The 13,471-nt window shown below is 44.9% G+C and overlaps 1 protein-coding gene across 1 annotated transcript in view; it reads right to left on the reverse strand.

Annotated features, from left to right (window-relative positions):
- FAM171A1 (family with sequence similarity 171 member A1) overlaps positions 1-13,471 on the reverse strand; it is a 718,266-nt gene that overhangs the window by 110,974 nt on the left and 593,821 nt on the right. The window contains exon 6 of the mRNA XM_069648403.1: positions 127-243. Coding sequence (XP_069504504.1) covers positions 127-243 — 117 coding nt within the window. The remainder of the gene's footprint in view (positions 1-126; positions 244-13,471) is intronic.

Consider the following 13,471-nt stretch of genomic DNA (forward strand, 5'->3'; position numbering starts at 1 on the left):
TGTTTTTTGGTGATGGCCCATAACTTTTTCCCCATGAAAATATATACACAGTCACACACCATGTGCACCACAATAGAAACAATGCTAGCATATGCTGATAGTTCTCAAAATTCAAATGTGACTGACCTGGGTTGGAAGGAGACATGGCAGCAACCCAGTATCCCAGCTGTGGTGCGATGTAGGTCCAGGTGAGCTGGTTGCCTTCTTGTTGAATAAGACCTAAGCTACTCTTCAGCCATGTTCCTGTTAAAGACAAAAACACAAGGGCACGTTAGATGTGCTCCGACGAAAAAAGCTTCATAGTTATCATCCAAAGAACTGAGAAAGGTCAGAAGATTTAAGACTGCCTCCTCCTAATTGCTATTTGTTGGCCACAAGTTCTGGACTTCATATATTCTCAGCGCAACAGCACTCTCAAGTGAGTAGAGTAACCAACATAGAATTGTGTTTACATTTCGTCTAACTTCAAAGAACTTCAGTTAATAGAACACAAAGGTTTTGGTTATTTGAATGATATTTTCTTCTCTTTGTTTGGAGAGATTTTTTTCACCCTCCTGATGAACCACCGAATTCAGGTGGGGAAACACGTGTTGAGGATCACCAATGCGTATGAGAATCAAACATGAGGAAATATAATAAATTGTTGAAGAATTCAAAATAAACTCCACAAATTGATGCAAATTATGGATTCCTTTCTTCTTTTTTGTGATCTATTTTCTTGAATACTGGGCAGCCTCAATATTTTGTGGATCCAGTTGCTCCAAGGCTGTAATGACTGCAAAACCCTATACAAAGGCCTAAAACGTTGGCATTGCCAAATGCAGGTTTTGTAAAGGCACAGTTAGGCTGGAAATGACTGAAGTGATAGCTGCATGGAACAATTGTGATACACGCTTGTGTATTATATGCATTTATATTCGTGCACGGATGCCTCTGCAGGGGCCCATAGGCACGCCGCCAGTGGTTATGACGGATTCAAAACTCTCAGTCCACCCTTTGTTTCAGTCCTTAGTGGCATGGACATGCCAGAGAAGGATTCGGAGGTCACTGTGCCCACCCACGCCAAAAAAAACATTTGATGCTGCATGAGTATCTGGAAAAAACGGATGTGACATGGAAGTTTAGGCTGTGCTGCTCTTCTGAGGAAGGACCAGGATGATACTAGGGGGTTCCCCTTTCTGTAATGGCATAAACAATCAAAGCCGAAGGTCAGGAGTACTGCACCAGCAATTGCCATTTATGATTCATTCCATGGACACCACCCCTTACGTTTTGACTGCTTGAAGAATGGGAACAGTCCATCTGGTGGAAAGGTTGTGCTTTCACACCCTAGAAATATTTGTCACTGGGTCAGCTAGTGGAAGGCAGAATCCTGGCATGTGGCTGCTGCGGGTATTAGCCTGGTAGGCAACCTGAGGAAAACAATCCACTATACTGTTCCTTACAAAATATTATTTTTCATGAAAGGCTATTGGTGAACAAATACTGCACTTCAACGCAAGAAACTGCATAAATATATTAAAAATAAATCAAAAGAAGATATTGCATGAGAAGGTTTACACAGTTTTTCATTACAGGCCTATTTATCCAGTTGCTAAGCAACACGCAGTCCTATGTCATGAGATCATAAATGTTCACCCGTCCCACTCCCCCAGCATTTGTTTAATGGCCCCGTGCCGGTCTGACACATGTGAATGTTGTCAGCTTTTGCCAACAATGTTGGGCCATATGGTGTTTACCCTATTCCTCGATAGCAAAGTTACGAAAATAGGAATTTATTTATGTCATCACCAAAAGGGAGTGAAACACAAGTGATCAGCTTTTAATGCAAGAACTTTTGAAGACTCGGCTTACTTGCTGCACTTAAAACAGCTGCATTAACGGGCTGCTGGAGCCATCCATTTTACAACAGCTGGAGTGCGCACAGAGAGGACGATGTGACTGGTAGAGAGCAGCTGGCCGGCGCAGGGTTCTTTCTAGTAGAACACACACACACATCTATGTGTGCCCCAGACTCGCGCTAAAGCCAACATGTCTTTTGAAAGAAAGGTTAGTTTGCAAATTAAGAGCCTTCTCACAGACTCAGTCTAACACATCAAGTTATATGGCAAAGCAGGAGGAGCCCTAGGTATCCCGATGACTTAGCATAAGGCGTCTGAAATATTGATCAATGCAAGTTACTCTCCCTGGGGGACAGCTGGACTGGCGATCGCAGAGTAGAAGGGAACATTTCTCCACAATATTCTAAAGTAGTAGAGTGGCTGCTTTATCCAGATTATTTAAAAGAAATGAGACATTTGTGATGGGCCGGTAGCTGGAACAGATATTCAGGTCAAGGGTTGACTTTCTCAGACCAGGGTTAACACACGCTTTCTTGAGGTCATTTGGAATACATTAAACCCCTAAATGAGGTGCTTATAAGGACCATGATGGTTTCAATTGCACATTCTTTGAAGATAGTGGAAGAGTATGGGTTGTTTGGACCGGTCTGAGGGTTCGAACTAGCCATAATAGACTTGGTCTATAGTAAAAAAAAAAATATATAAACAATATTTTTTTTTTTAAAAAGACAGTAGAAAATCTGCACTGAAACAGGGCAGATATGGGCTAAGAGGCACACTGTTCCGTTTCCTTCAGAACGAGTTAGGCGTTGTTAGCAGTGAGACGGCGGGGCAATAATACTTCACTGGATTGGATTTATTTTTTCATGAAAAAAAGATTGGATAGTTGACACCAAGCATGCAAGGGGTCCCTTCTGTTTAAAAAGAAGCACGGTTTATTCAGTAAATGTACATTGTCCAGCAACATTTTGGTAGTGTTGGAGTTCAATTCAATTTGGGAGTCATAAAAAAAAAAACAAACATTGGCTCTAAAGCTCGTTTGCTGTATTGGGTTTCCTCCACTCTTTACTTTCTGATCTCCCGCTAGAGCAAAGGAAGCTTACCATCTGTTCCCTAAAGTATTGGGTTTAAAATACGCTTTCTACATATGTGTAACCTCATCAACATTACTTAAGAGCATATTGTAAATAAAAACAGTCATTTCTGTGGCGAAATCCACCTCGTTAGTCAGCAAAATTGATTAGATCGGGATCGAGATGGAAAAATTAGATGCGCATCAAGATGAAAAGATGTCCGTTTCTGCTTACTTCTGTAGGAGGTAAAAATCTTGTCCTGTCTTTCCACTGAGACAATAAGAACCAGTACTTTAAAAGGTTTTGCCGCATGACCCGACCAAACAACTAAGAAAGATGGGGTCAGAGTAAAACATTCCATGCGATGACTGTAAGGGCGCAGAAGTAATGGGCGGACACAAAGGTGGCATGCTTTTGGCTATAGACGTATTATTAAAAGGAAAATCCTAGCAATCCCTATTACTAAGAGCGTCTTCCCTGCCTCAACTAATAAACTAAGGCTAGTCAGAATGTCCAGCAAACCATACATTTTGTGTCAAACCTACTTCTAGCCCTAACACTTCTAGTCAACTAAGGAGAATATATCTGGAGGGTCAGAAGGAGGTTTTCCTCCTTCTGGCTGGAGATCTGGCCAGTTTTTAACACAGTTTACCAGAGAAAAGGGCTCCCGTTTCCCTGGCTTTCTTTCACTGTTTGCAACAAGCATAGTGGATGACTGTCTCCCCTTGGTTTCTTCTTTCTTCTGTACAAAAGTCTTAATGTTCACAACTATCGAAGGGAATGGCTCCCTTATTCTGGTTGATTCTTCAATTCCACAATTATGCTGAAGTAGTATTTGTTTTCTCTTGCTTCTTCACTTTCTTTGTTGATGGGTTACCTGGGAGGCTTCACTGCCATGTATTGAAATGAACAACAACTTCTGTTTGTTCCATCTGGTAGACTCTCCTGCCAGGTGCTGTGATGATTGCGAGCACTCATGATGCTTTGGTACTGTTTTATGGGTGAGTCCAAGACTCGCCTATTCCACTGTTTCGGGTGGTCTACCTGGTGTACTCTCCTTTCCGCTACTGTGACCAAGATGAGAAATCTTGACTTGTGGTTGCAGGACCCAGACTCACATAGCCAGTCTTCATTTGTATTCCATCTGGTATACTCTCCTGTCAGATACTGTGACGATCACTCTTGATGTCTCTGCAGTCCAATACTGTCCTTGACCTGGGTTCCCAGACCCAATATATGGAGCTTTCTCCGTTTGCCCACTTTTATCCCACTGGGTTGGGCCCTCTGCATCTACCCTGCCGCCTGTGTACCTTTTACTCTGGTCTGCAGTGTTGCCGGGGCTCTTCGGATGCCAGACGCCAGCTGTGTGGTTTCCTCCTCGTGTTTCACCTGCCTTTGGCAGCTCCGCAGTGGCAGCATTGATTATGGTGGCTGAACTTCTGCTTCCCGCTCACTGTCTATGTCCTCCTGGCTCATTGGGATTTTGTTCCTCGGCTTCCCCTTTATGTCGGTTTGACACCGGACTATCTCTGGACTCGCTTTCCCTTCTTGCGACGTCCTGGTCTGTTCTTTTCCAGATTCCTTGAACTTTGCATTTCGTCCAGGGAGGGCGGTTCGGCAAAGCTAGTCCATCCTTTCCTTTTAAAAGAACCCATTGCGATTAATTGTCCAAATTGACTAGACGGAGCATGTTCCTCATCACTCTGTGCATCTTCCTCGTTGCAGTATCCTCACTGCCATAATTCACTGAGGTACTGATGTTCTTCCTAGTCTCAGATTTTTTCAATAGGATTTGCATGGGTAGTTCCTACTCTTCCTCGTACCAATACTTGTTAAGGAGGTGGAAGTATCTACCTTACACTGGTACATGGTAGTGTAGGGGGCTACAGGATCTTCTATGGGGTAAGAGGGTGAGGGAGATTGTGAAGGAGCAAGTAAATATTGCATTCTTCCTAGTGTGTCGTCCCTTGTCCCATAAGGGTTTTGTGATCCTCCCACGGTACACCCCCCCCCCCCAGGGGGATCATTGGACTGTGGCTGCAGCACCATGGCCCCAGCCCCATGAGAAGGCCCCCCCCCCCTCCATGAGAGAAGGGACGACATCCAAGGATTTGTCACATGACCCATTCTAGAATGAGTCCCTTGTTGAGTAGGATACATTTGCCCAAAAGAAAAATCATGATTCATGAGGAAGTGTTTCACATATATTTGTAAACAGTCGTTAAAAATTAACATCGAAATCTCCTAAAATTACAAGGAAACTGGTAGCTTTCATGAAGGGAAGGATAGTTTCTAAAACATAACAAGAAACATGTTAAATTGTGGGGGCAGTAACTAACAAGAAGCTGAAGGGAACTGCAACTATGTTTAGTACATTTGTCACTTAAAATGTGCAGTAGGGTATGGAGGCAAGTGTGATGGTATTAATATTGTTGAAGGCATTTTATCCACATGTGTGATGCTGGAAATGCATTGGAGGGACAGGGCCTCCCTGTCCTTGTTCTGTAGTCCAGTTTTCATTAGTGTTCTGTATTGTTTTCTGCACAGGAGTCCATGTGGGACTCTTGGCAGTGCAGCTCTTCCTGTTTTTTTGGTTTGGGGTACAGATCCATGGGATACCCTTATGGCACCCATGGGTGGGGGGGGTACAACCCTGTGCCCCTAGTGTATGTTTTTGGGCACCTGTGTGTGGCCCACAGAGCAGGTTATGGGCTGGTGGCAGCTCCATGCTGAATCTGACACGTGCTCGGAGTAGCCTCCATTTTGGGATACCCAGGCCCTGGCATTGGAATCAGTTGATTCCCGATAGGCAACAAGATGGCCCCTGTGGCCTCTTGCTTTCTATTGCCTGTTACGTTGTTTTCCCAAAGACCTGGGAAGCCCTAACTGGCTGTTGGGTGGAAGTTCCATATATGGTATTGTAGCGAAGTCCAGGCCAGGCTGGCTGGAGCCTTCCCAGTGACTGTATGTTGTGGTTACACCCTGTGGGTGGGACCTGGGTGAATGGAGTGTGTGACCAATATGCACTTCTTGTTGTGGAGGTCTGGTTTCTGGTATGAAACACACTGACTGAGCCAGCCCTGCCCAAAACTGGTATGAATGCAGTGTGTAGTGTTGAATGACTGGGTACTTGCCCCAATACACATTCCTTGTTGTGAGTGTCTGAGAGGCAGAAGAATGGCCTGAATGCATTGTATGCCTGATTGGCTGACTGACTGCTGAATGCCCTTCTGAGAGATTGGTTGTCTGAGTGTGACTCAGCAGAATGAATGGGAGATCAACTAGTATATCTGGGGGCCTCTCACTGCTAGAAATCGTTCAGAAGCTGAAGTCGAAATTGACGCTTGATCTTGAAACCGAGCCCAAAGAAGAAGGTTGACTGCTGTTACCTTCACTGCAATCTGAAAGCCGCTGTGCCGTCGAGACTGATCCAAGAGAAGACCTGGTTAGGCGCCCTCTTCCCGAGCTCCGAAGGACCATCGAGCACCGCTAACCTTGCCGAAGCTCCCTGAAAGTCAGACCCCCAACAGGCTGTCGAGGAGAACGGAGAGAAGCACCGGACATTCCGTCCACCATCAACCAGGGTTTGCAGGTTTGCTACAACCGCTGGAGGCCCGTCAAAGCAGTGTTGCCCAGAAGGGGGGACCGCTTGACGCCGTGCCATTGACGATTGGAGCCACAATTCCCTTGATTAAGACATTTTTGATTCCTAGACGTGCTCGTCCGCACCGCCGACCGCCTTATCCTGCCAGAGAAGGCCAGTCTATCGGCGTGCCGAGGAGCATCTGCCGTTGGGTTTCCCACCACCCAACGACTGTAGAGACGCCGGATTACTAGACGCCCTTGCTGGGCTCCAGTTCTTCACAAACTCTTTGCGGTCCTGAACTATCGACATCGAGGTGCCCCGCACGCCTCTTCCTTGCAGGGCATCTTCAACTTGCTGTTGCTGAGCACCGTTGGGACCGAAGCTGCCGCCTCGACGCGGAGCTCACTTTCTTCGAGGGACCTCGATGATCCGTGGCTCCTGCTTTAAAGGGAACCTCTCAAGAAGGATCCGTCGACGACTCATTGTCGAACTCTGCTATTCCAGGTACATTGGGGTGGTAGAAACATTGTGGAAGGATGGAAGGAAATAAGACTCATTTAACAATATATGGACTGGGCATGTGGTATATCTTTATTTTACAGGTTGCACAGGTGAGGGTGGAGGGGGGGATCTCCACAAAGAACTGTCTAGTGGTAGGGGCCAGTATTCTGCCAATTGTTCTAACCAACTGCTTTCCTCCTATGTCTATTGTGGTTACCTTTATTCATTGATTTGTTTGACTTTTAACCAGAGTACAGTTGATGCACTTGAATGAAATCTGATAATTGTGGTACCACTTAGAACTGTATATATAAGTTAGTTATTGTGATTCTGTATATAACCATGAACCTTAACTATATAAAGACTGTTTTCAGTAATACAGTGTGTGGCCATTCCTTTGTGGGTGCTTGGGGACTACACTGTACTTAAGAACCAGCCCGCATCACCTCCAGAGAAGCTAGGCCTTGATTGCTCGTCCATTGCTACCGTAATAGAGAATCTTGGCTGCGGTCCTCTGTGCCTCTCCTCTACCATATAGAGAGCAGGAGTACAGACACCCCCCTCTCCAGTCTTTACACAAGGCCACTCCACTACCTTTTTATTTAGATCGAGATTGAGATCTGAAGATCATAATCAATATATTTTACCTGAGCTAGTACATTTAGTCTAATGTTTAGGTTTGCTTTTGAACTCCTAGGACAATTACTTTGGACACTGTTAGAGAAGTTACTACCGTTAATTCCATCCACATCGGTAGTTAAACATTTTTCCTGTCCAGTTTTTTCACAGTATCTGAAATCAAATTTACAGCTGAAATAGGAGTTCAACCTTTGCCACGATACAAACTCACGCCACGACAAGAGCCCAGTTTTCTTTGTGTGCATATGTCTTTGTATCCAGTCGCAGACAGACCTTAACAGAAACAAACAGCACACCTCTCCACAATTGGCAGTAGACAGAAACTTAACTGACCCTGAAGAAAGTTCTAACCAAGCTGAGCGCATGTTGCTACTGGCGTCACGCGTACAGCATTGGTTGTGGAACGGTTAGAACACTGCCATCTAAATGAAGAGCAGTTTGGAGCGCTGGGTTTGATACCACCTAATCCAACACCAGTTTGAATTTGGTTTTTTAAAATCTTATTTGTTTTTTTGTACCAGTTGACAAATGGAACAAAAACAATGTCATCGCAATACGGCCCATAGCTTATGAACTCTTGAAACAGGGATTTGTCACGTGGCTTTGCCGCCGAGGGGAATCTCTAATATACCAGGCTTACTCTCATCAGCAATCAAGTCTCTGTAGGTGCTGAGCTCCTTAACAGATTGTTTTTTTAGTTCCCTCTCCACAAACAGATCGAGCCTCAAGGGGCGTGTGACTGGCACTCCCCCAGGCCAATTACTCTTACCACTGGGCATTTAATTACTACTGGGCCGGGACAATCCTGGGACAAATAATGTTGTACAGTAGTTTTCATGTGAATTTTGGGTGAGTTACTGTGAAGTCATGTCCACTCCCGTATAACTTGCTTAGTACATTATGTGGGGGAGCAACAAGAACATTTTAATTTGTCAAACTCTTCAAGTACCCCTCCAGCTGCACTATTAAATTGGTTTAATCACTCACCAACTGCCATGTTTAACAGTGCCTTAACTGCATTTGTCCGATGTTGTAGTGTGCATGTCTTGACCGCAGATACGCTTCACCTTCTACTGCCCACTTCCATATTCCTCGCTTCTGAAGCATTTACTGTTTAGCATTTGTGAGACATTACGGACAGTTTTTTTACAGTCCAACTAAGGATATCATAAAACCATGCAACTTAGGCAATACAGAACCTCCAACTCTTAGTATATGAATGTACCACCTGAGATGGGGTAGCATGTACAGAGCAGCCAAGATTATCTCAGAGAGGGAGAGAGGGATGTAGGTCAGTACAAAGAAATTGTAGCATACATATGGTTAAAGAAACACCGATACACAAAGCATTGTCAGAGAAACATATATACACACACAATAGCTATGATGTACAAACCAAGGAAGAACTGTATTTAGAGGAGCATTACGCACGTCAAGATTAGTCAAACCTAATGGTTAAGTGTTCAGGATAGTAATAAGACAAAGTTAGTTACTTTGAGATTACAATAAATAATTCAAGGTTAGTAGACCCTATTGGTCAGATCATACAGTGTTCTTCAATTTAAAGAATCACTTAATAAAGCAACCCTGCTACAAGTCTATCTTGCAACACATGTAACTTTCCTCTTTCCTGAATGAACAGTTACACCACCAATATAACTTTTAAGAACACAGTTCAGAGCTAGTAAAGTAACTAATACTTTCTGGGGGGGCCTTAAGCTACTCAATGAAAGTAGGACAACTCGATAACTATTTTAGAATGCACCAAGCCGTTCTGGGAAAGCAAAACCCAATTAGAGTTTAAGAAAGGCACAATGTATATACAGGTAAGTAATCAACCTATTGGTACATAACTAACCACTACTTAATAGCTAGTTCTACACAGTATACTGTTCAGAAGTGCATAATACAGTTTCTAAGGTAAGTAAGAATGTAAGAACATTATGGCTATTTTATAACTGCTCTTAAGCTCTTTAGGGAAGGCATAACCCAAGTGTACACTTTAAGACACAATGGGCCTCATTATGAGTCCGGCGGTAACCGCAGCGGTAAAACCGCCTGGTTACCGCTGGACTTGTATTACCATTCCGCCTCCGTGACTGCCGGTATTACCAGGGCATTACAGCCCCGGTGTCCCGGGAGTCACGGAGGCGGAATGGTTTTAATCCCCATTCCCATTGAGTCCTATAGGACTCAATGGGAATGGGGAAGTGGAAACACTGGCACCATCTTGTAATGGTGCTGGTGTTTCGACGTACGCCTGCAGGCAGGACTCGGGATCGGGCGGTCCGAAATTAACAGTGGCGGCGGATTTACTGCCACTGTTAATTCCAGCCCGCCCGACCTGTAATGAGGCCCAATGTATTTCAAGGTAAGTAAGGCACCTATTATACTTTTCAGAATGGCAGGCAGCAATTCAAAGGTAAGTAAGAACTAATTCTTTTTAAAGGGGCTAAAAGCAACTCAAAGACAATTATTAACTCCAATACTGGTTTAGAAATTCCCTACAGCAGACAAGGGAGAGCAAAACCTAATGATACACTTTAAGAATGACAATATGTTGTAAGGTAGGTAAACCTTATTAGTAAGTTTTTACGCTCGTTCACGTAAGAAATGATAAAACAGTACCAACACCTATTACTTTTCTCAAAGGGGGGGGGAGGAACACCATTCAAAGTAAGTAAAATTAATACTTTTTACAGTATGCAACTACAAAGGTAAGTATAAACTTTATGATATGGCATTTGTAATGCGCCTATACACAAGTATTTCAAGGAGAGACAAGGCAAGGAAGGGGGAAGACAGACAGCGATCTTATTGGCCAAGGGACATTGTGATCGCGCAAGTGCAGGGGAGGGTGAAAAGTGCCAGGGGAAAAGGGGAGGGGGCAGTGCTGTACATGGGATCAAAACAATACCAATTAGTGCGGCCAGCAGGTAGCAGGTGCAAGGTTAATTGCAGACAGCAGTTGCCCAAAAGTGCAGGTAAATGGACTGTAGGGTTACAAATACAGACCCAAGGGCACGGGTTGCCCTGAGGCAGTGCAGGTGTGCAACTGGGAGGATAGGAACCTGGGCCTGAAATCAGAGGGTAGCCAGATGACCAGTGCAGTATCAGACAGGAAATCAGAAGGCAAAAGGCAGAGAGAACGCAGAAGCAGAGTAAGGTCTTGAGGTGCTTCCAGAACTGGAAATGGCTGTTCCAGAGTGAAGCCCCAGCCGAAGATAGATCTACCACCAACTCGTTGCTGACCATGAGGGAGGTGGAAGACCGACGAGCTCGAGTAGGAAGGTATTTACGAAGAGAGAGTTGGAGGTTTTGAGCACCCTGGCCCCAACTGGGAGCCAATGCAACTATTTCAGTGCTGGAGAGATGCGATCCCTGGACTTGGGGCCAAAGAAAAGTCTTGCAGTCTGTTCTGGATGAGTTGCAGAGAGGAGAAGCAGGCATATTTAGAAGGAGGCTGCTGCAGTAGTCCAGCCTAGAGAGAACCAGAGCTCTATAGACAGTGAGCTTCTGGGGGAAGGAGAGGAAAGGAAGAACACCTCTGAGGAGGTGCAGCTGGTAGTTTGACTTCTTATAGAAGTCAGATGTGAGGAGAAAACAGTGGCGAGTGTGGGGTCGAAGAACCTCAAGGTTCGTAGCCTCACAGGTGGGAGCAGGAAGAGGACCAAGGGAGGCCAGCCAGAGTGTGACAGGAAAGGAGGGTGCAGGTGTGCCGATGAGGAGAATCGGCAACACTTTGTAACATCTTCTATTACAGAGATACAGTTACCATACTAACTTCTTTATCAATCAAGTACTTTTCACACTTATTTTCCATACAGAAGCCTTCTTTTGAAGTTCTTCCCACGTCTGTAGCAGGAGTTTTCTCAGAGGCAGAAGAGGGACCCCAGTGGTCTGGGATCCAGCTGTAGGAAGGTCCGGATAGGGTTCAGTTGCAGGAAAGTCAGAGTTCCAGAGGATCTCTCTCAGACAAGTAAGTATTCACTTTAGAGTTAGTTGAAGGTGTTCAGGGACTTCACAGAAGGCTCTCTATGTGCATTCCAGCATTAGGCCTGAGAGCATGATCTGGGCAAACTTCCAATGCCACGAATCACCCACTCAGCGTAAGCGGATTCACACAGACCTAAGGTAAGTTACGTATTACCCAAGCCAACAGTACCTTAGGAGACAAGAAGAGCTTTTGGGTGGATGCCTTCAGGATGCAGCAGCAGAGGATTTGGTCCTTGGGTTCTTGGACTGGAGACTGAAGAAATTGACACTGAAGAAAAACTGGTAGCAGTCATCAATGGGGGAGGCTTCCACCAAAAGGTTTCTTCTCAGATTCTCACGGCTCTGTGGATCTGGCACCTTTTTACAGAGCCAGATGAACAAATATCACTGGTTGGATTTTCTTTTGCTCTCCCAGTCCAGCACTGTGAGGGGAATTCAGGGATTCAAATCGCATCTCTGGAGGTCCAGCAGGAGTCCACCAAAGATTCAGATGAAATCGTACTTCCGGTAGACCATGCACTGCACACTGGCTCGAGGTCCCTGGGTATTTGTGTTTTGCAACCCAACAAGGTCACAGCAAATCAACGGATTTGTAAGTCTTCTCATGACTAGTGGATCACACTAGCTTCTGGGTAGGAGTCATCGCATTTTGCAATCCCAGGTCGCTTGGAAGGGTCACATCAGGCTCCAATTACACAGCACTCTCTCCGGTCGCTGGAAACGGTTACAGCCGCCATTTCTTCATCTTCAGATTTGGTTCCAGTGGTCGACTTGCCAGCAGCTTCCAGGATTAAAGTATTCATCAGGAACTACAGCACAACTTCGGTAAACTTTACAGAAAGGGGCGCCCTGACTCTCTAATCAGGACAGCCAGCCCCCGTTGGAAACTGGTTCCTTTCAGGCATGGTGAAAGACAAAGGGCTGCAGAATTTTATGACTCCTTCCCTCGCTTCCTGCCTTTTCATACACTCTGAAGCCTCTGCAGGGAATACAAAGAATTCCCGCCGAAGATAAAACTTCAACAATGTCTTTCCCACCTAGGAAGACAGAAAAGTAACAAGAAGCAAATCAGATATGGTGAAAAAAGAAGGAGCCCGCCATTCTACCAGAATGGTGGCCCTCCTGTGCATTACAGCAGCTGATTTGACAGTTTGCAAATAACAATGACTAAAAGTCACTGTCAGCACCCATTCAAGTAAACATTACCCCTCGGGAAGAGCAATTCAGCCAATTACATTAAAGGGAAATTAAAAGGAAGCCACTGCATTTAATATGCTGTGTGCTGCCATGGTACTTAACAGTCGGACCAAAGTAATAGGAAATTATAACTCCAATCATACAGTATGGCGAGGCATAAAAAGGTCACCCATAAAAAGAGTAAAAGACTAGGTGAGAGGGGAAAGATTCCCCTTCACATAGGTCCAAGCCAAACGTTCTGGGGTTGACACAGGTCAGGAAGATTATTCACATTCATGAAAATCCTCCCTAACAGAACCGGCTTACCAAGCAAAGTGGTTTCAGCAGGTACAATTAGCAACATTAGACAGATGATCGCACTCTGAACTGTGTGAGAAGTGTAGAAGTAGCATGCACAGCAAAAACTGCTCAAATGTATCATAGCAGGTCTTCTGCAAATATATGATGTGCGACTGTGTATTCTTAAGACATATAGGCTGAGAACCTGTGAACATTATGCAGAAACATTGCTGCTTGTGAATATCGTGAAATGTCTGAACCACCACCTCTATTGAACAGCATGTGTGCTCGTCTGTATAAAAGCTTGGAGAACCCAGGAAGAGGGTTTGCTGTGCCGAGTCTCGCTCAGTCATTGGGTT

This window comes from Ambystoma mexicanum, chromosome 2q, assembly GCF_040938575.1.
Source record: "Ambystoma mexicanum isolate Mex_15411 chromosome 2q, UKY_AmexF1_1, whole genome shotgun sequence".
Taxonomy (NCBI): Eukaryota; Metazoa; Chordata; class Amphibia; order Caudata; family Ambystomatidae; genus Ambystoma; species Ambystoma mexicanum.